Here is a 27421-nt window from a genome sequence, read left to right as displayed (position 1 = left end):
CATTACCTCCCTGTTTGGCACTCAGCACCAAGGGTTGGAATTATGGGTTAAATCACCAAAAATGATTCCCGGGCGAGGCCACCGCTGCTGCCCACTGCTCCCCTCACCTCCCAGAGGTATGAACAAGGGTGACGGGTCAAATGCAGAGAATAATTTGGCCACACCAGGTGTGCGTGTGCGACAATCATTGCTACTTTAACTTTAAAAGACAGGCAAGATACTCCACTCAAATTCCCCCAATGCTGTGCAATGTGGAGTTATTATTGTAGAAAATGTGGGGGGAAATCCTCAAAAAGTCACAAAAACATTGAGGTCAAACCATCAATATGCGTGACATCCACAAGACATCAGAATGTCTCATTTCAGTGAGCAGCCAGAGGATTAACTCCACATGTGTGTTGTTGTTTTTCTTTCTTTTTAAGATGTCTGCCAGTGATGGCAAAGCGTAATGATGATCATAATGCCAAAATTGTACTTTGCGCAACTTTGCTGCCAAAACAGTATTTCCGTCCCGGCTGCTAAGCACAATATGGCTAAAAGAGACCATTGTGTTAGTTAATGCTGGGGGCTCAATAGCATATATAACCTCTTTGTTGACAACAAATTCACACGTAGAATTACCAGTATTGGGAGGTTTGGCGATCTCGAACAGAACTGTTCCAGTCTCGAGATCTCTGATCTTGAAACGGGTGAAGTCAATGTTGTATATGTTGTCTTCAGGTTTGCAAAGATAGTCTGAAATAAGAATAAAAAATACAATTAAAAGACTTTCTCAGAGGACAGCAATCTACTTGTAGAGAGTTGGGTTGGATGTAATGGTCAAATTTGCAAAGAGTGACTAAAAAAAGAATAGCAAAAAAACAAACAACATGTTTGGTATGACAAATTAACTTTGTTCCTGTCCGTACACAAAGAAGACTGTGCAGGCCTTTTAGACAGGGGAGAGGTCCCATTGTCTCAACCGGTGCTTGTTGAGAAAAGAGATATGTTCTTTTGGTTTCATGTCAGACAGTATAAATCTGTTCACGAGATTTATCGCTAGTCAATATTTGAAGTATCTTTAGTTGTTGCTAAGATGGCAACACACGTCTCTTGCTCAGTCGACTTATTACCTGGCAGACCAGGTGCCTTATAATGTGTTGATGAGAGAGGGCAAACACGTAGCGCCAAAACGATTTGTGACAGACAGCATATGAATGTGTGGCATAGACTGTACTGTGCCTAGTATTCCTCAGCTGACATGCATACATTTACAACAAGAGCCATTGGAACACTTTTCTCCTATGGGAAGTTTCATTTGACCTTTTGCGGGATTGAATTTGAATTGTCTTGATAATGACAAAATGTCTGAACGTTTCTACAGAGCGGGCACTCCCTATGGTTTCAGTATCGGTTTCCTAGCTCCTCTGTGACGTGCACGGAGAAATACAAGCCTGCAGCTCTTTAACTTTGACCAAGTGATCTGATTGGCCAGGGAACAAATGCTATTGTTGTCTGGTGCTGGAAAAAGACAATATGCTGAGAGGCATTAGGCCTCGGCAAAGTCTTTGACGACATACTGCAGGGTTTGACCAGATGCTCGAACCACCTGGAGGAGCAGCAACTTTATTCTGAGCCCCTACCAAATGGCAGAGCTTCTCACACCCTATCTCTAAGGGAGAGACCCGCCACCCGGCCGCATGTACCCGTGATCTTGTCCTTTCAGTCCTAACCCAAAGATCATGACCATAGCTGAGAATGGGAACGTAGAGCTACCGGTAAATTGAGAGCTTTGCCTTCTGGCTCAGCTCCATCTTCACCACAATGGATCGATACGGTGTCCGCATTACTGAAGACGCCGCACCAATCCGCCTGTCCAACTCCCCACCCATTAAAATACTACACGGTCTAGCTCCATCCTATCTTGCCGATTGTATTGTACCATATGTCCCGGCAAGAAATCTGCGTTCAAAGGACTCCGGCTTATTAGGGATTCCCAGAACCAAAAAAAGTCTGCGGGCTGTAGAGCGTTATCCATTCGGGCTCCAGTACTCTGGAATGCCCTCCCGGTAACAGTTCGAGATGCTACCTCGGTAGAAGCATTTAAGTCTCACCTTAAAACTCATTTAGCCTATATATAGACCCCCTTTTTAGACCAGTTGATCTGCCGTTTCTTTTCTTTTTCTCCTTTGTCCCACTCTCCCTTGTGGAGGGGGTCCGGTCCGGTGGCCATGGATGAAGTACTGGCTGTCCAGAGTCGGGACCCAGGATGGACCGCTCGTCCAGAGTCGGGACCCAGGATGGACCGCTCACCTGTGTATCGGTTGGGGATATCTCTGAGCTGCTGATCCGCCTCCGCTTGGGATGGTTTCCTGCTGGCTCCACTTTGGACGGGACTCTCGCTACTATATTGGATCCACTTTGGACTGGACTCTCACGGTTATGTTAGCTCCACTATGGATTGGACTTTCACAATATCATGTTACATCCGCTCGACATCCATTGCTTTCAGTCCTCTGGGAGGGGTGGAGGGTTGCCCACATATGTGGTCCTCTCCAAGGTTTCTCATAGTCATCATTGTCAATGCCACCGACGTCCCACTGGGGTGAGTTTTTCCTTGCCCTTATGTGGGCTGTACCGAGGATGTCGTTATTGTTTGTGCAGCCCTTTGAGACACTTGTGATTTAGGGCTATATAAATAAACATTGATTGATTGCTTGACTCGTGAACAAGACTCCCAGGTACTTGAACTCCTCCACTTATGGCGGTTTTTAACCCAATTAAGTGAAATGACATAATCTCCAACGGCACACTAATGTGCTGCGGCACAGTGGTTTTAAAAGACTGCATTAAGTAACTTACATACAGTTGTGATCAAATTTATTTAACCCCCACACAATTTTGGTGTTTTAGCAAGTTGGACATTTATTCCGTATTTTGTTTATAGTCATATCAAATAAAGATGTGTCAAGTAGACAAATGCAACTTCAATTGTAACACTGTATTTTACAAAATACCAAAAAAGGACATTTTTCTTAATATCTCATTGACAAAATTATTCAACCCCTTGAAGATTATAACTCTTAAGAACAGAATTTGAATAAGGTCTTTTCAATCAGGTGTTGAAAACACCTGTAGATGTGATTAGAACCATAACGAACAACAATTAAACTGATTGAAAAAGACTGTGACGCTCAGCTTCTTGTAGATGCTCAATGGTGTATTTGCAACATGGTGAAGTTCAGGGAGTGGTCAAAGAAGTCAAGAGAGGAGGTAAATTCTCTTCATAAGAAAGGATATGGATATAAAAAAATAGCAAAGACATTACACATTCCAAGAGACACAGTTGGGAGCATAATTCGCAAGTTTAAAGCTAAAGGGACAGTGAAGACACTACCTGGGTGTGGTAGAAAGAGGATGCTGTGTGTGTACAGTGGTGAAAAACCCCCGGGTAACAGCTGAGGAACTACAACAGGACATTGCAGAGGGGGGAACGCAGGTTTCGTCCCAGACAATAAGGCGGCACTACGAGATGAAGGCCTCCATGCCAGATTTCCCAGGCGCACCCCACTTCTGACTACCAGGCACAAGAAAAATAGACTCCAGTATGCCAAAAATCATCTGGACAAACCCCAAAGGTTTTGGGAAACTGTTCTATGGAGTCATGAGACAAAAGTGGAACTCTTTGGGCCTATGAATCAACGTCATGTCTGGAGGAGAAAAAATGAAGCTTACAAAGAGAAGAACACCTCGCCTACTGTTAAGCATGGTGGGGGGTCAATCATGCTCTGGGGCTGTTTCTCTGCCTCAGGTACCGGGAATCTCCAGCGCGTTCAAGTTATTATGAATTCGATTTCCTAGCAGGATATATTAGCTGCAAATGTCATGAAGTCAGTGAGGAAGCTGAGGCTTGGGCGACGTTGGACCTTCCAACAGGACAAGGATCCCAAGCATACCTCCAAATCAACATCAGAGTGGTTGCAGAAGAAGGGCTGGAAGACTCTGGAGTGGCCTTCACAGTCGCCAGACCTAAATCCTCTAGAAAAGCTGTTGTGGGACTTGAAGAAGGCAGTTGCAGCACGCAAGCCCAAGAATATGAATGAACTGGAGGCCTTTGCCCAAGAGGAATGGGCTAAAATACCTGTAGGTTGTTGCAAGAAGCTTATGTATCACTTTTGAAGGATGTCATTACTGCCAAAGGCTGTTCTACTAAGTACTAAAGATGCATGTAACTAGAGGGTTGAATCATTTTGTCAATGAGATATTAAGAAAAATGTCCTTTTTTGGTATTCCGTCAAATACAGTGTTACAATTTAAGTTGCATTTGTCTATTTGACACATCTTTATTTGATATGACTATAAACAAAATACGGAATAAATGTCCAACTTGCTAAAACACCAAAATTGTGTGGGGGTTGAATAATTTTGATCACAACTGTAAGTAAGTGTGTTCAAACTTTTGACTCTTGGTACTGGATCTATGCCTATTAAAGTATTGGGTACACGGTCTGCTCACTGTGACTTTATTGACTGGCCCTACTTTGGGTGTTTCCTCCAGGATGTGGTAAATAAAGTAGTGTTGTATTCCTGCAGGATGTAGTAAATAAAGTAGTGTTGTATTCCTGCAGGATGTAGTAAATAAAGTAGTGTTGTATTCTTCCAGGATGTAGTAAATAAAGTAGTGTTGTATTCCTCCAGGATGTGGTAAATAAAGTAGTGTTGTATTCTTCCAGGATGTAGTAAATAAAGTAGTGTTGTATTCCTGCAGGATGTAGTAAATAAAGTAGTGTTGTATTCCTGCAGGATGTGGTAAATAAAGTACTGTTGTATTCTTCCAGGATGTGGTAAATAAAGTAGTGTTGTATTCCTGCAGGATGTGGTAAATAAAGTAGTGTTGTATTCTTCCAGGATGTAGTAAATAAAGTAGTGTTGTATTCCTGCAGGATGTAGTAAATAAAGTAGTGTTGTATTCCTGCAGGATGTGGTGAATAAAGTAGTGTTGTATTCCTGCAGGATGTAGTAAATAAAGTAGTGTTGTATTCCTGCAGGATGTAGTAAATAAAGTAGTGTTGTATTCCTGCAGGATGTAGTAAATAAAGTGGTGTTGTATTCCTGCAGGATGTAGTAAATAAAGTAGTGTTGTATTCCTGCAGGATGTAGTAAATAAAGTAGTGTTGTATTCCTGCAGGATGTGGTAAATAAAGTAGTGTTGTATTCCTGCAGGATGTAGTAAATAAAGTAGTGTTGTATTCTTGCAGGATGTAGTAAATAAAGTAGTGTTGTATTCCTGCAGGATGTAGTAAATAAAGTAGTGTTGTATTCCTCCAGGATGTAGTAAATAAAGTAGTGTTGTATTCCTCCAGGATGTAGTAAATAAAGTAGTGTTGTATTCCTGCAGGATGTAGTAAATAAAGTAGTGTTGTATTCCTCCAGGATGTAGTAAATAAAGTAGTGTTGTATTCCTGCAGGATGTAGTAAATAAAGTAGTGTTGTATTCCTGCAGGATGTAGTAAATAAAGTAGTGTTGTATTCCTGCAGGATGTAGTAAATAAAGTAGTGTTGTATTCTTCCAGGATGTGGTAAATAAAGTAGTGTTGTATTCCTGCAGGATGTAGTAAATAAAGTAGTGTTGTATTCTTCCAGGATGTAGTAAATAAAGTAGTGTTGTATTCTTCCAAGATGTGGTAAATAAAGTAGTGTTGTATTCCTGCAATGTAGTAAATAAAGTAGTGTTGTATTCCTGCAGGATGTGGAAAATAAAGTAGTGTTGTATTCCTGCAGGATGTAGTAAATAAAGTAGTGTTGTATTCCTGCAGGATGTAGTAAATAAAGTAGTGTTGTATTCCTGCAGGATGTAGTAAATAAAGTAGTGTTGTATTCTTACAGGATGTAGTAAATAAAGTAGTGTTGTATTCCTGCAGGATGTAGTAAATAAAGTAGTGTTGTATTCCTGCAGGATGTAGTAAATAAAGTAGTGTTGTATTCTTCCAGGATGTAGTAAATAAAGTAGTGTTGTATTCCTGCAGGATGTAGTAAATAAAGTAGTGTTGTATTCCTGCAGGATGTAGTAAATAAAGTAGTGTTGTATTCTTGCAGGATGTAGTAAATAAAGTAGTGTTGTATTCCTGCAGGATGTAGTAAATAAAGTAGTGTTGTATTCCTCCAGGATGTAGTAAATAAAGTAGTGTTGTATTCTTCCAGGATGTAGTAAATAAAGTAGTGTTGTATTCTTCCAGGATGTAGTAAATAAAGTAGTGTTGTATTCTTCCAGGATGTAGTAAATAAAGTAGTGTTGTATTCTTCCAGGATGTAGTAAATAAAGTAGTGTTGTATTCTTCCAAGATGTGGTAAATAAAGTAGTGTTGTATTCCTGCAATGTAGTAAATAAAGTAGTGTTGTATTCCTGCAGGATGTGGAAAATAAAGTAGTGTTGTATTCCTGCAGGATGTAGTAAATAAAGTAGTGTTGTATTCCTGCAGGATGTAGTAAATAAAGTAGTGTTGTATTCCTGCAGGATGTAGTAAATAAAGTAGTGTTGTATTCTTACAGGATGTAGTAAATAAAGTAGTGTTGTATTCCTGCAGGATGTAGTAAATAAAGTAGTGTTGTATTCCTGCAGGATGTAGTAAATAAAGTAGTGTTGTATTCTTCCAGGATGTAGTAAATAAAGTAGTGTTGTATTCCTGCAGGATGTAGTAAATAAAGTAGTGTTGTATTCCTGCAGGATGTAGTAAATAAAGTAGTGTTGTATTCCTGCAGGATGTAGTAAATAAAGTAGTGTTGTATTCTTGCAGGATGTAGTAAATAAAGTAGTGTTGTATTCCTGCAGGATGTAGTAAATAAAGTAGTGTTGTATTCCTCCAGGATGTAGTAAATAAAGTAGTGTTGTATTCTTCCAGGATGTAGTAAATAAAGTAGTGTTGTATTCTTCCAGGATGTAGTAAATAAAGTAGTGTTGTATTCTTCCAGGATGTAGTAAATAAAGTAGTGTTGTATTCCTGCAGGATGTAGTAAATAAAGTAGTGTTGTATTCCTGCAGGATGTAGTAAATAAAGTAGTGTTGTATTCTTCCAGGATGTAGTAAATAAAGTAGTGTTGTATTCCTGCAGGATGTAGTAAATAAAGTAGTGTTGTATTCCTGCAGGATGTAGTAAATAAAGTAGTGTTGTATTCCTGCAGGATGTAGTAAATAAAGTAGTGTTGTATTCTTCCAGGATGTAGTAAATAAAGTAGTGTTGTATTTTTCCAGGATGTAGTAAATAAAGTAGTGTTGTATTCTTCCAGGATGTAGTAAATAAAGTAGTGTTGTATTCCTGCAGGATGTAGTAAATAAAGTAGTGTTGTATTCCTGCAATGTAGTAAATAAAGTAGTGTTGTATTCCTGCAGGATGCAGTAAATAAAGTAGTGTTGTATTCCTGCAGGATGTAGTAAATAAAGTAGTGTTGTATTCCTGCAATGTAGTAAATAAAGTAGTGTTGTATTCCTGCAGGATGTGGTAAATAAAGTAGTGTTGTATTCCTGCAGGATGTAGTAAATAAAGTAGTGTTGTATTCTTCCAGGATGTAGTAAATAAAGTAGTGTTGTATTCTTCCAGGATGTAGTAAATAAAGTAGTGTTGTATTCCTGCAGGATGTAGTAAATAAAGTAGTGTTGTATTCCTGCAATGTAGTAAATAAAGTAGTGTTGTATTCCTGCAGGATGCAGTAAATAAAGTAGTGTTGTATTCCTGCAGGATGTAGTAAATAAAGTAGTGTTGTATTCCTGCAATGTAGTAAATAAAGTAGTGTTGTATTCCTGCAGGATGTAGTAAATAAAGTAGTGTTGTATTCCTGCAGGATGTAGTAAATAAAGTAGTGTTGTATTCCTGCAATGTAGTAAATAAAGTGTTGGAGCAGACATGTTGAGCAGTGAGCACCTGAGGCAGTTAGCATGGAAGTCGGTTAGCCCACAAAGCTGCTTCAACTCCAGCCAACATTCACCAACCTTCCGTGACAGCCCGCAGTCCCAGGACGTGGTCGGGGGAAATATCTCCTCCCAGCTCCCTGAGTTGGTCCTCGGTGACCACAGGCCACTTGTCCGCCTGACTGCGCCTCGACTTCAGCTTCTTCAACATCCCTCCGCCAGCTTTCCGCTCCCGGTGCTTTGACTCCGTCCCGGGCTCCGCGTCTGTGTTCGCCGTGTCCACCGCCGGCGCTGTTTTGTTCCGAGAAGTGTGCATCTTGGAGGCTGCGGGGGGAGAAAGAAGGACTTTGTCTCTTTATTTCTCAACGACTTGACTAAATTGCGGCTGAAATTTCAAGATGGCGTAAAGCGCGCACGGCTGACGGAAAAGTACGACAGTGGTTGGCTGAGAACGACCAGGGTTGTCATGGTGACCAAAGAGGCGTGCTTGATTTGGTGTCCGGGTCCTCCCGTCTACTTCTTTTCCACTTAATGCTCGGATGTCCAAAGTGCGGCCCGGGGACCATTTGCGGTCCGCAGGGAATTTTTTAACGACCCAAAAAAATACAAAACATAAACAGTGGTGTAAAAGAGCAAACAGGTGACATTTAAAAGCCTACTGAAAGCCACTACTAGCCACCACGCAGTCTGATAGTTTATATATCAATGATGAAATATTAACATTGCAACACATGCCAATATGGCCAGTTTAGTTTACTGAATTGCAATTTTAAATTTCCCGCAAAGTGCCCTGTTGAAAACGTTGCAGAATGATGACGATTATCAATCAATCAATGTTTATTTATATAGCCCCAAATCACAAATGTCTCAAAGGACTGCACAAATCATTACGACTACAACATCCTCGGAAGAACCCACAAAAGGGCAAGGAAAACTCACACCCAGTGGGCAGGGAGAATTCACATCCAGTGGGACGCCAGTGACAATGCTGACTATGAGAAACCTTGGAGAGGACCTCAGATCTGGGCAACCCCCCCCCCTCTAGGGGACCGAAAGCAATGGATGTGGAGCGGGTCTAACATGATACTGTGAAAGTTCAATCCATAGTGGCTCCAACACAGCCGCGAGAGTTCAGTTCAAAGCGGATCCAAGACAGCAGCGAGAGTCCCGTCCACAGGAAACCATCTCAAGCGGAGGCGGATCAGCAGCGTAGAGATGTCCCCAACCGATACACAGGCGAGCGGTCCATCCTGGGTCCCGACGAGCGGTCCATCCTGGGTCTCGACTCTGGACAGCCAGTACTTCATCCATGGTCATCGGACCGGACCCCCTCCACAAGGGAGGGGGGGACATAGGAGAAAGAAAAGAAGTGGCAGATCAACTGGTCTAAAAAGGAGGTCTATTTAAAGGCTAGAGTATACAGATGAGTTTTAAGGTGATACTTAAATGCTTCTACTGAGGTAGAAGCATTTATGTTGACGTGTGCATGTGATGTTATTGGTTGGAGCGGACATTTTATCCCAGCACCACTCACAGCTAAAAGTCGTCCAATTTAATCGCATAATTACACAGTATTCTGGACATCTGTGTTGCTGAATCTTTTGCAATTTGTTCAATTAATAATGGAGACTATAAAAAATAATGCATTTGGTGGAAAGTGGTGTATTTCAGCCGACTGTAGCAACACAAACACAGCCGGTGTTTCTTTGTTTGTTGTGAAGCTTTAATATGGAACAGAGCGGTCAAGCGAACATTGTGGTAATAAGTTGGCTCTTACCGTAAACATGAGCGGAGCTTGGGTCGTTCTTCCTGCAGCTGTCAAAGAGGCAGCTGCGACTTTCTTAGCTCCTCCATGGCTTCACTCAGAGACACTGGCGGTCACCACACCACTCCGACTTTATGGTATGACTTTATAATCTCACTAAAACACTAGTAACACAATAATCAGATAAGGGATTTTCCAGAATTATCCTAGTAAATGTGTCTAATAACATCTGAATCCCTCCCACTGCCCTCGTCTTTTTTTCTTTCTTTTTTTTTCTAGTCCTTCACTCTCACTATCCTCATCCACTCGTTCATCCTCGCTCAAATTAATAGGGAAATTGTCGCTTTCTCGGTCAGAATCGCTCTCCCTGCTGGTGGCTATGATTGTAAACAATGTTCAGATGTGAGGAGCTCCACAACCCGAGACGTCACGCGCACATCGTCTGCTACTTCCGGTACAGGCAAGGCTTTTTTATTAGCGACCAAAAATTGCAAACTTTATCGTGGATGTTCTCTACTAAATCCTTTCAGCAAAAATATGGCGATATCGCGAAATGTTCAAGTATGAGACACAGAATGGACCTGCTATCCCCCTTTAAATAAGAAGATCTCATTTCAGTAGGCATTTAACAAGAAAATGTTGCAATTTTGACTCTAATAACACAAAGCTGCCATGCAGGCTGTTTCTTTCTTTAAAAAAAAAAAAAAAAAAATCTAAATCAATGTCATTATGAATTATTGACCTATTCAAGGCTCCAATTACCTCACATTAAATATTCCACTTTGAGATATTTTTGTGTAAAATGTTGCATACTTTGTGTTTGCCACACGTTTTTGTTTTAAAACGAACAAACAAAAAACATAAACAACCATGAAACTTATAATTGACGGATAGATCTGAAGTTGATCTCGAGTTTATCGTGTTGAAGGTAAACAAAATAATTATAATGTATTTTTCTAACACTTTAACGAGTAGGACCCTTTTAGATCCCCAATAATTTTAGTGTGATTTTTTTTTTTAAGTGTCATTGCTCAAAAAATAATAATGAATTAAAATCAATGTTGTTATGACTTATTGGCCTTTTTAAAGCTACAATTATTATATAATCTAAAATATGTTATTGGGTGAAAATATTGCTTCTTTTTTTTCTATTAAAAAATGTTTTTCTTTGACAAAAAGAGCATACAACTTAATTTGTTTTTAAATGTTATATTGACAGATAGACCTAATGTTGATCTAGAGATTTAAGCCTTTAATAGTAATAATACTGAATGACACATTTTCAATATTTTTTTGACCAAAACCCTTTGGTGTCACTGGGATCAAACCTTAGTGGAGGACTAAATGTATATTTTTATACTTATATTGCATTGGTTTTTAAAATAAAAAATATCAAAATGGCCCCAGCTTGCTTTGATTTTTCAGTGTGCAGCCCTCAGTGGAAAAAGTTTGGACACCCCTGACTTAATGGATATACTTGAGCTGTGATGAGTTGGCGACTTGTCCAGGGCGTACACCGCCTTCTGCCCGATTGTAGCTGGGATAGGCATCAGCGCCCACCGCGACCCCAAAGGGAATAAGCGGTACAAAATGGATGGATGAATGGATATACTTGAGCTGTGATGAGGTGGCGACTTGTCCAGGGCGTACAACGCCTTCCGCCCGAATGCAGATGAGATAGGCTCCAGTGCACCCCGCAACCCCGAAGGGAATAAGCGGTAGAAATGGATGGCTATACTTGAGCGAATTGTGTCTCAACCATGGATGTGTTATAAGTAGACGCAGCATTGGCTGCTGCGGCATGAGAAATTGGGCGGCCATCTTGAAGTGGTGATGAGGAGCCGGCCAGCAGCATAAACTGACAGTTGACAGGTAGAAAACAAAGATGCTAAACTGACAGTTGACAGGTAGAAAACAAAGATGCTAAACTGACAGTTGACAGGTAGAAAACAGAGATGCTAAACTGACAGTTGACTGGTAGAAAGCAAATATGCTAAACTGACAGTTGACAGGTAGAAAACAAAGATGCTAAAGTGACAGTTGACAGGTAGAAAACAAAGATGCTAAACTGACAGTTGACAGGTAGAAAACAAAGATGCTAAACTGACAGTTGACAGGTAGAAAACAAAGATGCTAAACTGACAGTTGACAGGTAGAAAACAAAGATGCTAAACTGACAGTTGACAGGTAGAAAACAAAGATGCTAAAGTGACAGTTGACAGGTAGAAAACAAAGATGCTAAACTGACAGTTGACAGGTAGAAAACAGAGATGCTAAACTGACAGTTGACAGGTAGAAAACAAAGATGCTAAACTGACAGTTGACAGGTACAAAACAAAGATGCTAAACTGACAGTTGACAGGTAGAAAACAAAGATGCTAAAGTGACAGTTGACAGGTAGAAAACAAAGATGCTAAACTGACAGTTGACAGGTAGAAAACAAAGATGCTAAACTGACGGTTGACAGGTAGAAAACAAAGATGCTAAACTGACAGTTGACAGGTAGAAAACAAAGATGTTAAACTGACAGTTGACGGGTAGAAAACAAAGATGCTAAACTGACAGTTGACAGGTAGAAAACAAAGATGCTAAACTGACGGTTGACAGGTAGAAAACAAAGATGTTAAACTGACAGTTGACAGGTAGAAAACAAAGATGCTAAACTGACAGTTGACAGGTAGAAAACAGAGATGCTAAACTGACAGTTGACAGGTAGAAAACAAAGATGCTAAACTGACAGTTGACAGGTAGAAAACAAAGATGCTAAACTGACAGTTGACAGGTAGAAAACAAAGATGGTGTTCAGCATTTTCCTGCTCAAACGAGCGGACTGTTGAAAATAGGAATTGGGGGATTAATAATTTAACATTAACGTACTATTGGTTGTATTTTGTACTTTGCGAAAATAATATTACCACAGAGTTGAGAAAGAGCAAAGATCTTCAATATTTGTATGTGAAAATCACAAAGAAATATTCTGGGGGAGGATGACCCCCCTCCCCCACATATATGTTTATGTTTAAGTATTTGGCAGACGCTTTTATCCAAAGCGACATACATAACAAATACATATAAAATTAAAGCTGCAAGCAGCGATGGACGGGACTGACTTTTGCTGGTGTTTCCTGCCTTTACCCATTCAACATATCTTTACCTTCACGTTACCTACCTTCTCTGTATCCTGGTGTCAAACTGGTGCATCCTTCTTTCACCCAGTCAACATATCTTTACCTGCACAGTACCTGCCTTCTCTGCATTGTGTGGTCACGCTGGTGCTTCCTGCTTTTAAGCGGCCATCTTGAGATGGTAGCAGCGCAGCAGCATCAGCGTAGCGGTTCTTTGAAGGCTCGTAAAATCAAAACCGCAGCAGTTAGAAAAACTCTTTTGTCAACTTTTAATCAGTAGGGTTCAATCTCTTTCCTGGGCGAGTTTGAAGCCGACACAACAAACGCGCTCATAGGAGATCTCCCTTTCAAAGGCAAAACCCAGTAACTCAATTTTGGTCAAAACTGAGCTGATAATAATTTTGGAGTTGCCAGGTGATATGCTTTACATTAGTGTATGCGATATTGTAATTTGTTCCGTAAGTAAGCTTTTACGCGCATGGCAGGACCTAGCAACTATCACATAACCGCATGGATACAACAGAAAAACCTAGTATCTCAAGGGACCAATCGGAGCTTCTTTGTCAGTCGCCTTATTGTCTTTAATGAGACATTTGCACGAATGGGGGCCGATGGTCAACCTGATTATGTGATATTATGGCAGGAGGGAATATTTGGAAGATTGGCCCAGGACGTTGCAAGCACCTTCATTAAATGTATTGTTCTTGATTCTTCCCCTTGCATACTCTTTTGGGCAGATAACTGTGGAGGTCAAAATAAAAACTGGACGCTGTACACGGCTCTTGCCCATTGTGCAAACGCAGAATGGGGCCCACCTGAGATTGTAATAAAATATCTGGAGAAAGGGCACACGTTCATGAGAGCAGATTCAATCCATGGCTCAATCGGCAAGAAAATGAAAGCTCAAAAAAACATCTATACGTTTGATGACTTTGTAGATCTTTGTAAGACAGCATCAAGGTAGATTGGTTTTCCTTTTTTTTCTCAAAATCAGCTAGAAGTGAGTTACTAGGTTTTGCCTTTAGAGATAGTGTTTGAAGAAAGGTGACGGGTTTTTACAAACTTTTGTTTTGAAGAGGTAATAGCCAACTTCCTGTTGATTTTTGGATGAAATGTAGGTCTAAGTGAGACCTACATGGAGGTTCTTGTTTCATGTCTCTACGACATTCCTACCGGAAGTTACAAGCAGTTTAGTCTGTGTTTTCTTCCTAGGAGCAGTTTTGTCTGTGTTTTATTCCAAGGAGGCGCTAGAGCACAATTTTGGGAAGAATGTAATACAAAATATCGATACAAAGTGTCAAGACAGAATAAACTCTCGCTGCAGTAACAGAGATACAGTCTATAAGATATTTAGATATCCAATGTATCCATTGATTGACTGATTGATTGATACTTTTATTAGTAGATTGCACAGTTCAGTACATATTCCGTACAATTGACCACTAAATGGTAACACCCCAATAAGTTTTTCAACTTGTTTAAGTCGGGTCCACATTAATCAATTCATGGTACAAATATATACTATCAACATAATACAGTCATCACACAAGTTAATCATCATAGTATGTACATTGAATTATTTACAATCCGGGGGGTGGGATGAGGAGCTTTGGTTGATATCAGAACTTCAGTCATCAACAATTGCATCAACAGAGAAATGTGGACATTGAAACAGTGTAGGTCTTATTTAGTAGGATATGTACAGCCAGCAGAGAACATAGTGAGTTCAGATAGCATAAGAACAAGTATATACATTAGAAGTACATTTGAGTTGTTTATAATCCGGGGAGATGGGATGTGAATGGAGGAGGGTATTAGTAAAGTGTTGAAGTTGCCTGGAGGTGTTGTTTTAGAGCGGTTTTGAAGGAATATAGAGATGCACTTACTTTTATACCTGTTGGGAGTGCATTCCACATTGATGTGGCATAGAAAGAGAATGAGTTAAGACCTTTGTTAGATCGAAATCTGGGTTTAACGTGGTTTGTGGAGCTCCCCCTGGTGTTGTGGTTATGGCGGTCATTTACGTTAAGGAAGTAGTTTGACATGTACTTCGGTATCAAGGAGGTGTAGCGGACTTTATAGACTAGGCTCAGTGCAAGTTGTTTTACTCTGTCCTCCACCCTGAGCCAGCCCACTTTGGAGAAGTGGGTTGGATTGAGGTGTGATCTGGGGTGGAGGTCTAAAAGTAACCGGATTAGCTTATTCTGGGATGTTTGGAGTCTAGATTTGAGGGTTTTGGAGGTGCTGGGGTACCAGGAGGTGCAAGCGTAATTGAAGAAGGGTTGAATGATACATTGTTTATTTAGGATATATGCATGTATATATAACCTAATCATATTGTTTCTTCAATCTAAAAATAGTTGACCGTTTTTCCCCCTTCTTTGGGATTATATTCCCATTTTTGATGTGGTCACTTATCGCATATACGAATATTCTATTACTGTTAAGCAAATTATGAATAATAAAACTGGTGTCCTTTACTATAGCTTCACGTATGACCAAAAAACACGTGAGAATCAGTGGTATTCGGTGAGGTAAGAGGATTGAAATGCGCTGACAGTTCATTGCTCCTGCCTAATGAACTGCACTGAGTGGAGCGGATCATCACTCCAAGATGGCGGCCCCGCGTCTCGTCAGCGTCAGTAGGCAGTTGTGCTCGATGCTGCCTCCCCTTACAACAGGGGTAGGGAACCTATGGCTCTTGAGCCAGATGTGGCTCTTTTGATGACTGCATCTGGCTCTCAGATACATCTTAGCTGCCATTTTTACATTATATTCGCTGGTAATCTGTCAGGTTCAAACAATGATGACATCTATTAAACAGACAAGAAGCAAGAAATCATGCAGATACAGAGATCAATTTGGCTAAATGAGGAGACATCTGTTTTGGGCTGTATTGTAGTTACAGATCCAAACTCTTTCTCTATTTATTTGTGAGGTCCCTGTTTACATCACTGAAGCTGTCGCTGAGGGAAGGGGGTCATCTCGACAACTCCAGTTGGACACAATATATGATTATACAAAAACACAAATGTGTTGACCTGGTGATATCGCCTTGTCTCTCTGCTCTGTCTGCATCACGGCGGTGTTCTGCCTTGGCAGTCAGCAGGCCATTCCTGGACATAGACACTGATACCAGACTGCAGCTTTGCACAGACAAAGAAAAATACCACTTCAGCACAATTGACAATAATTATAGCAACGGCCCTTTAGCATAAAAGTTGTGTGATAATATATACCTAATTATTCTAACATAATCACAGTGTTAAAAATAACATTCAAAATATAAAAACATTCTCATGCATTTTAATCGATCTGACCATTTTCTACCATACCTGTTCAAGAAAACGCACTAATGGTAATAAGTATTTTTTATTATTGGTTAGCTTCAGAATAAAAATATTTTTAAAAAGAAAAAGAGACTTATTATGCTTTAAAAATGTTGGTCTTGCTTTAAAATGCATGCATTTTGTTGTATTCAATGTTAAAAAAAATATTATGTGGCTCTCACGGAAATACATTTTAAAATATTTGGCTTTCATGGCTCTCTCAGCCAAAAAGGTTCCCGACCCCTGCCTTACAACATGTCTATGAGGGTAATGCTAAAAAAAAACACAAAAAAACCCAGTATGTGTTAGATTGGTGTTTTATTGTATTTATTTGTTCATTTCAAGTTTTTTTTGTGAAATGGGGATTTAGATTGTTAACGACGTGTCCAGGGTGTAACCTGCCTTCCGCCCGAATGCAGCTGAGATAGGCTCCAGCACCCCCTGAGACCCCCCGGTAGAAAATGGATGGACTACTGTCTGACCCAGACTCCGGAGCAGTAGATGGCGGTAATGTCTCCTTAAGTTGGAATCCGTCCGCCGTAAAACACGAAGAAGAAGAAGCAAGTTTGCAACCCGCCTTTGAACCATAGAAGAAGAAGCAAAATGGTGCGAGTGAAGTCAAGGTAAGTTTAGTGGACGAAATAATTTCTCTTTTCACACGTTTGAGTCTACTTTATGTCTGTTCCTTCTCTAAAGATATTTACTGTGTGAGGTCAACGTGTCAGACAGGAAGAGTCTCTTGGTGTTGGATGACCGAGCCATCTTCGCGGCGGTGAAGAAAGCCGTGGCTCGCTTACACGGAGACTATGGAGCCGCGCTGTGCACCATCAGGTTCTCCGGTAAACTTCTTCATCCATCCATCCATCTATACATCTACTCATTCTATTGTCGTTCATCCATCTAGTCATACAATAAAATTATTGTATTGTCATTAAAGGCCTGCTGAAATGAGATGTTCTTATTTAAACGGGGATAGCAGCTCCATTCTATGTGTCATACTTCATCATTTCGCAATATTGCCATATTTTCGCTGAAAGGATTTAGTAGAGAACATCCACGATAAAGTTCGCAGCTTTTGGTCGCTAATTAAAGAGCCTTGCCTGTACCGGAAGTAGCAGACGATGTGCGCGTGACGTCACGGGTTGTGGAGCTCCTCACATCTGATCATTGTTTACAACCATGGCCACCAGCAGCGAGAGCGATTCGGACCGAGAAAGCGACAATTTCCCCATTAATTTGAGCGAGGATGAAAGATTAGTGGATGAGGATAATGAGAGTGAAGGACTAGGAAGAAAAAAAAAGGTGATTGCTGTGGGAGCGATTCAGATGTTTTTAGACACATTTACTGGGATAATTCTGGAAAATCCCTTATCTGCTATTGTGTTACTAGTGTTTTAGTGAGATTAAATAGTACCTGAAAGTCGGAGGGGTGTGGCCACGGGTGTGTTGACGCCAGAGTCTCTGAGGGAAGTCACGGCAGCTGCAGCAGGACGGAAGCTCCACTGATGTCTCCGGTAAGAGGCGACTAATTACCACAATTTTCTCACTGAAAACTGCCGGTTGACACGTAGTCGTGATCCATAGTAAAGCTTCCATCCATTCATCCATTTTCTACCGCTTATTCCCTTTATGGGGTCGCGGGCGGTGCTGGCTTCATCTTCGGGAATTTTAAACAAGGAAACACTGGCTGTGTTTTTGTGGCTAAAGGCTAAAAGCTTCCCACCTCCATCTTTCTACTTTGACTTCTCCATTATTAATTGAACAAATTGCAAAAGAATCAGCAACACAGATGTCCAGAATACTGTGTAATTATGCGATTGGATCGGGCTGGAAAATAATGTCCGCTACAACGCGTGACGTCAATCGCACGCATCATCATACACGTCATCATACCGCGACATTTTCAACACGACACTTCGCGGGAAATTTAAAATTGCAATTTAGTAAACTAAAGCGGCCGTATTGGCATGTGTTTCAATGTTAATATTTCATCATTGATATATAAACTATCAGACTGCGTGGTGGCTAGTAGTGGCTTTCAGTAGGACTTTAATCTGTCGAGTCACACAATCTAATCATTGTATTGTAATTCATCTATAATTGTAATTCAGCACGGTGCGACAAGGGTTAGTGCATGTGCCTCACAATACGAAGGTCCTGGGTTCAATCCCGGGCTCGGGATCTCTCTGTGTTGAACTTGCATGTTCTCCCTTTGACTGCGTGGGCTTCCTCCCACCTCCAAAGACATGCACCTGGGGATAGGCCCCTCCCACCTCCAAAGACATGCACCTGGGGATAGGCCCCTCCCACCTCCAAAGACATGCACCTGGGGATAGGCCCCTCCCACCTCCAAAGACATGCACCTGGGGATAGGCCCCTCCCACCTCCAAAGACATGCACCTGGGGATAGGTTGATTGGCAACACTAAATGGTCCCTAGTGTGTGAATGTTGTCTGTCTGTGTTGGCCCTGTGATGAGATGTCCACTTGTCCAGGGTGTACCCCGCCTTCCGCCCAATTGTAGCTGAGATAGGCTCCAGCACCCCCCGCGAAAAGGGAAAAGCGGTAGAAAATAAATGGATGGATAATTTATCTATTCATACAATCTAATAATTGTTTTGAACTTTTCCATCAATAATTCAAGTTTGACAGCAATTAGCTGCAGTAAATCAGCCAATTTTTGGCCAAAAAATAAAATGTAGCCGATATCATTGAGGAATATTAACATTTTTTATTTTTTATTGAGGGTCCCCATTAGCCGACGCACAAAGGCCAGGCTAGTCTTCCTGGGGTCCTTTTTTCAAACGTGCCAAAGTAAAATAATAATACACAGATCCTAATAATATGCAGATCCAGTTACAAAACATACACAAATCCACTTACAAATAGAAAAAAAGGAACATTTTAAAAATAATACAATTAAATAACAGTACATGGGTAGTTACAGAAAACACACAGATCCAGTTACAGTAAAATAAAAAAAATAACAGTACACAGATCCAGTTACAGAACATACACAAATCAAATTACAATAAAATAAAGGGAAAGAGGGAAAAAAAGTTCTCAAACTGATATCATGAAAGATGAACACTTAAGCCTAAAAACACGACTTAACATGTTTCTTAAATGCTTTTTTACTGGGAATAGTCCTAATATTTATATGAAGAGTATTCCATAATGAAATGCCTCTGTATACAACAGTGCTTTTCATTGAATGAGATCCTGGAGGTTGTATTGCAAGTAGACCTTAAATTGAAGCTCTGCTACTGTAGTGGTGAACATCAGCAGTCTTTAGAGTATTTTATGTAGATAGATAGTATTTTATGTAGCCTGTTTTAAAAGCACTGAGCAAGATTGCTGTTCAATTTTGTTGTTTCCATGCAATGACAATAAAGGGATTCTGATTATAACCAATCTGCTTTGTTATGAATAATGTTTGGAATAAATAACAATAAACTGCTGGATAATCTGTGAATAACCTGTAGCCCTCCAAGACAAGAATGCATATGGTCCACACTCCATCTATAAGAACAATCAACAGTGAGTCTAGCTGCCCTACTTTCAGCTGTTTTTATTTGAGTAAACTCAACCTTTGGTGCAGAAGCCCAAATAACTGAACAATAATCCAGATGACACAACACCAATGTTTTAACGACCTGTCTGCCAATTACAGGTGTTACATACGTAGCACATTTCCTAACAACAGCGATACTTCTACCCATCTTATCTTAGCACCAATTGCATTGAAGTGATTAGACCACGAAAGTGTAACGTCCCAAAGTCTTACTTTATCCTCTTGTTTGATGGATTGTCCTGAAATAACACAAACTGAACTAATTTAGCTTAGTATATGTTGACATAGATTGGACTGGTGTTTAGTATACTAAAACATGTACGAGTACATCCTTCCTATTTTCCTACATGCTCTCTGGGTGGGAAAAGGTAGTATGGACACCCGTCTTGTATCTGACGCATAATTTGTTTCATGTTGTTTTCTAGTGAAATACCTGAATAGCCATACTGGAATGGTATTCCTGCGTTTCCCGAAAATGTGCTACAAACTCCTGTGGTCAGCGTTGCCCTTTATCACCAGCATTGAAACACGTGGGCAGAAGATACCTTGTTTTGTCAACTGTCTGCACATAGGAGGTAAAAGTATATTTTCCATTCATATTTTTTTTAAAGCATAAGTCAATTATTTTTGAATTACTTTTAGATGTTAGGTACATGGCAAATGGAGTGCAGTAATGACACAGTGTACAGCTTGTATCAACTTGTACATTTACTATTCCCTCAAAATAACTTGACACATGGCCATTAGTGTCCAAACTGCTGGCAAAAAAGTGAGTGCACCCCTCAAGTAAAAATGTCAAAATTCTGCCTAAAGTTACCGACTATTGACCATTTCCCACTGCTGCCTTGACACCATCTATCCTAAATTAAGTTTGTCTTGGTCCCATCAGACCACAGGACATGGTTCCAGTAATCCATGTCCCCAGGCTGCTTGTTTTCAGCAAACTGTTTGTGCATGGAGGGCTCGCATGTGTGACGACAGCCATGCAAACTCATTTGAGGCCGTTTCCAGCTCATAATTTGAACTACAGATCGACCAATATGTTTTTTACAGGGCCGATACCAATTATTTGTAGTCAAGGTGGAGATATTTGGAGCCTATATTCATTTGTAATATTTATTTAAACATGAACAGTAAGTGCAAAAGTAAGTGCATCTCTAACCTCCTTCAAAAGCGCACTAAAACAACACCTCCAGGCAACTTCAACCCTTTACTAACACCCTCCCTCCTTCACATCCCATCTCCCCGGATTGTAAATAACCAAATGTAAATAATCAAATGTATATATAATGTATATACTTGTTCTTCTGCTATGTGAACTCACTATGTTCTCTGCTGGCTGTACATATCCTACTAAGTCACACCTACACTGTTTCAATGTCCATTTCTCTGTTGATGACTGAAGTACTGATATCAACCAAAGCTCCTCATCTCACCCCCCGGATTGTAAATAATGTAAATAATTCAATGTATATACTCTGATGATCAAAGGCCTACTGAAATTATTTAAACGGGAATAGCAGGTCCATTCTATGTGTCATACTTGATCATTTTGTGATATTGCCATTTTTTTCTGAAAGGATTTAGTAGAAAACAGACGATAAAGTTTGCCACTTTTGGTACTTCCTGAAAAAACCTCGCCTTAAACCGGAAGACGATGACGTCGCAAGTGTGGCGGCTCCTCACATATTCACATTGATTTTAATGGGAGCCTCCTGCAAAAAAAATTATTCGGACCGAGAAAACGACAATTTCCCCATTATTTGAGCGAGGATGAAAGATTTGTGTTTGAGGATATTGATAGCGATGGACTAGAAAAAAAAAGAAGAAGAAAACGAGTAAAAAAAAAACGTGATAGCATTTGGACGTATTCCGATGTTTTTAAACACATTTACTTGGATAATTCTGGGAAATCCCTCATCTTTCTGTTGTGTTGCTAGTGTTTTAGTGAGTTTAATATTACCTGATAGTCAGAGGGGTTTGTCCATGGGTGTCTTGAGGCCATGTCTCACGGGAGTCGACGGCAGCTGTACGGACGACACAAGCTCAGCTGATATCCGGTAAATGGTGACTTTTCAATCACAATGTTCTCACCGAAACCTGCTGGTTGACATTCGGTTGGGATCCATGTTCTCTTGACCGCGCTCTGATCCAGAGTAAAGTTTCAGCCCCGGGAATTTTAAACAAGGAATCACCGTGTGTTTGTGTGGCTAAAGCTTCCCAACTCCATCTTTCTACTGTGACTTCTCCAATATTAATTGGACAAATTGCAAAAGATTCAGCAACACAGATGTCCAGAATACTGTGTAATTATGCCGTTAAAGCGGACGACATTTAGCTGTGTGTGTGTGCAGCGCTCATACTTCCTAAAAACGCGTGACGTCCTGCGTACACGTCATCATTACACGACGTTTTCAAGACGAAACTCCCGGTAAATTTAAAATTGTAATTTAGTAAACTAAAGCGGCCGTATTGGCATGTGTTGCAATGTTAATATTTCATCATTGATATATAAACTATCAGACTGCGTGGTGGCTAGTAGTGGCTTTCAGTAGGACTTTAACTTGTGTGATGACTGTATTATGCTGATAGTATATATTTGTACCATGAATTGATTAACGTGGACCCCGACTTAAACAAGTTGAAAAACTTATTCAGGTGTTACCATTTAGTGGTCAATTGTAGGGAATATGTACTGTACTGTGCAATCTACTAATAAAAGTTTCAATCAATCAATCAATCAATCAATGGCTGACACAACTTTGAGTTGTTTTTCAACATTACTCTCAAGAAATGGCGGACCACGAGCGACATAATGTTTTATGCGACGCTAATTTTGTGGTCAATTCAACAGCAAAAAAAAACTTATTACACGTATCAAAGAGGAGCATCAACACTTGCATTTCGAAATATTGGACATTTTCTGAAAATTGTTTAAAAAAAACAAAGACTTTTGCTACATCACAATCATTTGCAAACAAATTAGATTTAAATGAAAAATGGGTTATACTTGTATAGCACTTTTCTACCTTCAAGGTACTCAAAGCGCTTCGACACTACTTCCACATTCACACACTGATGGAGGGAGCTGCCATGCAAGGCGCCAACCAGCACCCATCAGGAGCAAGGGTGAAGTGTCTTGCTCAGGACACAACGGTCGTGACGAGGTCGGTACTAGGTGGGGATTGAACCAGGGACCCTCGGGTTGCGCACGGCCACGCCGTCCCCGTTTCATACTGGTTGGTTGGTAGGTTGACATTTATTTTCGAGGTGTGTAAGTCTGACTTTTTAAGTTGTTTTCATGGGCTGTTGGAGGCTCATTGAGAGACTAACTATTTGAGAAATCAGACTAATTTAGTGCATTGACACATTCTCACTGAAAAAGTGTTATTGTTTTTGCTCTGGCACCATCTTTTGGTCGAGTTTGCTCACTACAGGTGCTGAGAGTTGAATATGTACTTTGTTTCCTTCCTTGAAGCGGAAGTATTTTGTCCACAACACTTCTGCTAGAATGGATTCTTCATTCATCACTCCAGGCAAACATTTGTAAACTTTACAATATAACGAAAACAATTCATATCAAACTGTCCCATGTGTGATGTTTGTAGGAATATTTTCATGCATATTTGTACGTGCAACAATAATTTAATAAAGTTAGTGTTGTTAGCAAATATGCCAACACGTTTACAAGTGTCATATTAACAATGATATTCACTTAGAATGGCATTATTTTTTTGTATCGTTTCAGTTGGGTAATTTCACCATAAAAGTCACTGTGGAGTTAATGAGTCTGTTTCGCTGATTGGAGAGCGAGCCTGTGCAGCTGGGGGCTGCATGACAATGACTTCTGTTTTGTTTGATCAGCCGTTTTACTGCCGTGTTACAGACACTGCTTGAAAACAATTAAGGTATGTAAATTGTGGCGTAGTGGAAGAGTGGCCGTGCGCAACCCGAGAGTCCCTGGTTCAATCCCCACCTAGTACCAACCTCGTCACGTCCGTTGTGTCCTGAGCAAGACACTTCACCCTTGCTCCTGATGGGTGCTGGCTAGCGCCTTGCATGGCAGCTCCCTCCATCAGTGTGTGAATGGGTAAATGTGGAAGTAGTGTCAAAGCACTTTGAGTACCTTGAAGGAAGAAAATCGCAATACAAGTACAACCCATTTATTTATTTAAGTAAACAACATTTTTCCTACTGCTATACATCTGCGGCTTATGGTCCGGTGCGGCTGATAAATGTAAACATATTTATTTATTTTAAAATTTGGCGATTGCGACTTAGTGTGTTCTATAGCCCGGAAAATATCATTATTATTGAAACAATAAGAAAATGTGCAGTATTTCAATGGTCAATTGGGCTTTATTTGGACACTTTCATTTTAAGGTGTACTCACTTTTGTTGCCGGTGATTTTGATATTAATGATTGTGTATACAATTATTTTGAGGGGACACTAACTTTACACTCTCATACAGGCTGTACACTGACTCATATACAGTATATATACAGTAAGTGTCATTTCTTCACTGTTGTCCCATTATAAGATGTAATAAAATGCAGAAATGTGAGTGGTGTGCTCACTACTGCGAAGTATGTCTGGGAAAACTATACAACATCCTACATGTTTCACTTTGAAACTAATACAATTTATCCATTTATTCAATGTAATGTTTCCTCAGGAACCATTAGAACATGTCAGAAATTTCTGGTACGATACAACACACAGCAGCTCCATCGAATGCTCCCTAATTGCAACAATGAAGGTAAGCCTTGTCATTTAGGCCTTTGATAAAATTGACATTAACCTGAATTTGTAATATTTACTTTAATTCATAAATAACAATGTTCTTGGATAATAATGTTTTAATATCTTTCATTTGCTATGAAATACCAAATTGACGGGTTGTCAATCTTTCCATTCCTTCAATATGCAGGTGAAAAGAAACAGATCCGCAAAGCTATTTTAAATTGCTCAATAATACGAGGAGCATTTGAAGATGAAGCAGAGAGTGAAGATGAAGCGTAACCTCGCCAAATACAGGACACCGGGATTTATTTCTCCCTTTTTTCTTAATGTAGTTAATACCCTCTTTGTTCTTTCTTTTGGAAGATGTTTCAACCACAGTGGATTTGTTCCTAAGGACACACAAGAGATTACGTGCAGGTATTATTAAAATGACAGTATATTGTGGTCCCTCGACTTATGAGTATTTTGACATACAGTACGAACTGTCTCATTTTTTTACATGCCTTAAAATGGCCTTATTATTAAAAACAAGTTTTCTTACCTGTTGGTACCTAATTTTGTGTATATGGGATCCCCATAAGTCCCGAAAATGTGAAATCAAACCATGGAGGCATGGCGGAGATATTCATAAAACTATATTCATACTAATCCTCCAAATGAGCCGTGTGGAATTCGATACTTTAGGGACGTATTTTGCCTTAGTTTCATCAGTGTCACTGATATCTCCATATATGTTAGAGCAGCAGTTCTCAAATGGGGGTACTTGAAGGTATGCCAAGGGGTACGTGAGATTTTTTTTAAATGTTCTAAAAATAGCAACAATTGAAAAATCCTTTATAAATATATTTATTGAATAATACTTCAACAAAATATGAATGTAAATTCATATACTGTGAAAAGAAATTCAACAATGCAATATTCAGTGTTGACAGCTAGATTTTTTTGTGGACATGTTCCATAAATATTGATGTTAAAGATTTCCTTTTTTGTGAAGTTGATGAATCCAGATGGATCTCTACTACAATCTCCAAAGAGGGCACTTTAAGTTGATGATTACTTCTATGTGGAGAAATCTTTATTTATTATTGAATCATTGATTTATTAGTTATTTGTATATCTTTTCTTCCAAATAGTTGAAGAAAGACTACTACAAATGAGCAATATTTTGCACTGTTATACAATTTAATAAATCAGAAGCTGATGACATAGTGCTGTATTTTACTTCTTTATCTCTTTTTTTCAATCAAAATTGCTTTGTGATTAATTGATAAATGGGTTGTACTTGTATAGCGCTTTTCTACCTTCAAAGTACTCAAAGCGCTTTGACACTACTTCCACATTTACCCATTCACACACTGATGGAGGGAGCTGCCATGCAAGGCGCTAACCAGCACCCATCAGGAGCAAGGGTGAAGTGTCTTGCTCAGGACACAACGGACGTGATGAGGTTGGTACTAGGTGGGGATTAGGGGGTACTTGAAATAATAAAATGTTCACAGGGGGTAGATCACTGAAAAAAGGTTGAGAACCACTGTGTTAGAGGTTTATCCAAAGACCTTTGTCATTTATATTTAGTTCTAGGCCAAAGTTGTCCTATAACACAAGTAGTAAGAAATAACTTGCGTATTTACACACCAAAAAAGCTGACAGTGTATTTATGTATGATATTTTTCACAAAATATGAATACATAACTTTTAGAATAGAAATAGTAATCCACAGAAAAGCTATAGGAACTAATGTCACGTATTTCTAGCTTTCTTATACTGTATACCCATGCTCTTGTCCTTAAATGTGGTGTATCACTTATAACTCATCAGATACTAAGGCCTAAAAAAGCCCACTATTAGCAAAAATGAGCAAAAAACAAAAGTCTATGAAAAGATTTTTTTGCAAAGGGAAAAGGTCAGCAGCTCCCACCAATTGAATGTTATTGTGATGTTATGAGTCAGGGGTATAAGAACTACACTACCCAGCATGCAACAATATTGACGAGCATGCGTGGTAGCCCCGAAAAGTGTTGTATGTGGCCATGCAGGAAGCTATAATGTGGTGATGAGCACCCTGTGTGGTTACTTGTTCTTATGCTATGTGAACTCACTATGTTCTCTGCTGGCTGTACATATCCTACTAAGTTACACCTACATTGTATATATAATGTATATACTTGTTCTTATATTGAGTTCACATAGCTTAAGAACAAGTATATACATTATATATACAGGGTAGGTGTGACTTAGTAGGATATGTACTGTTTCAATGTCCATTTCTCTGTTGATGACTGAAGTACTGATATCAAGTGAAGCTCCTCATCCCACCCCCGGATCGTAAATAATGTAAATAATGCAATGTACATACTATGATAATTAACTTGTGTGATGACTGTATTATGTTGATAGTATATATTTGTACCATTAATTGATTAACGTGGACCCCGACTCAAGTTGAAAAACTTATTGGGGTGTTACCATTTAGTGCTCAATTGTACGGAATATGTACTGAACTGTGCAATCTACTAATTCAAGTTTCAATCAATCAATCAAGTTTCCACCTCATTGTAAGACCAACACACTCACATGAATTGATTATTGTGGACCCCGACTTAAACAATTTGAAAATCTTATTGGGGTGTTACCATTTAGTGGTCAATTGTACGGAATATGTACTGAACTGTGCAATCTACTAATACAACTTTCAATCAAGGGCCAATTTAGTGTTGCCAATCAACCTATCCTTAAGCTCTGAAATTGAACTGATCAGCTGATCCTGGAGGTCCCCAAATCAAAGCGCAAGCTCAGAGGGTACAGAGCCTTCTCTGTTGCGGGTCCCAAACTCTAGAACAGGGGTAGGGAACCTATGGCTCGGGAGCCAGATGTGGCTCTTTTGATGACTGCATTTGGCTCTCGGATAAATCTGAGCTGACATTGCTTAACACGATAAATAATCAATAATTCCACTTGTAATCACAGTGTTAAAAATAACGTTCAAAATATAAAACATTCTC

General features: G+C 39.8%; 2 protein-coding genes across 2 annotated transcripts in view; one reads left to right on the top strand and one right to left on the bottom strand.

Annotated features, from left to right (window-relative positions):
• Positions 1–8344, bottom strand: part of unc119.1 (unc-119 homolog 1) — a 14922-nt gene extending 6578 nt beyond the window's left edge. Inside the window, exons 1-2 of the mRNA XM_061907177.1 lie at positions 7964–8344; positions 622–735 (exon numbers count right to left, since the gene is read on the bottom strand). Coding sequence (XP_061763161.1) covers positions 622–735; positions 7964–8198 — 349 coding nt within the window. The 5' untranslated portion in view covers positions 8199–8344. The remainder of the gene's footprint in view (positions 1–621; positions 736–7963) is intronic.
• Positions 8345–16579: 8235 nt separating this feature from the next.
• pop5 (POP5 homolog, ribonuclease P/MRP subunit) lies at positions 16580–24959 on the top strand. Its single transcript, XM_061907176.1, has 5 exons — positions 16580–16724; positions 16798–16940; positions 20100–20249; positions 24352–24435; positions 24607–24959. The coding sequence occupies exons 1-5, from the start codon at positions 16705–16707 to the stop codon at positions 24696–24698; spliced, it is 489 nt and encodes a 162-aa protein (XP_061763160.1). The 5' UTR covers positions 16580–16704; the 3' UTR covers positions 24699–24959.
• Positions 24960–27421: the final 2462 nt, after the last annotated feature.

The sequence above is a fragment of the Nerophis ophidion genome, linkage group LG07, assembly GCF_033978795.1.
Source record: "Nerophis ophidion isolate RoL-2023_Sa linkage group LG07, RoL_Noph_v1.0, whole genome shotgun sequence".
NCBI classification, from domain to species: domain Eukaryota; kingdom Metazoa; phylum Chordata; class Actinopteri; order Syngnathiformes; family Syngnathidae; genus Nerophis; species Nerophis ophidion.
This window is presented reverse-complemented; position numbering and strand designations above follow the sequence as displayed.

Excerpts from the sequence above, each read along its gene's own strand:
- pop5 (XM_061907176.1), top strand. The coding sequence starts at position 16,705 with ATGGTGCGAGTGAAGTCAAG. Across the intron at positions 16,725-16,797 it reads ATGGTGCGAGTGAAGTCAAG|ATATTTACTGTGTGAGGTCA; the intron begins GTAAGTTTAGTG and ends CCTTCTCTAAAG. Across the intron at positions 20,250-24,351 it reads CAACTGTCTGCACATAGGAG|GAACCATTAGAACATGTCAG; the intron begins GTAAAAGTATAT and ends ATGTTTCCTCAG.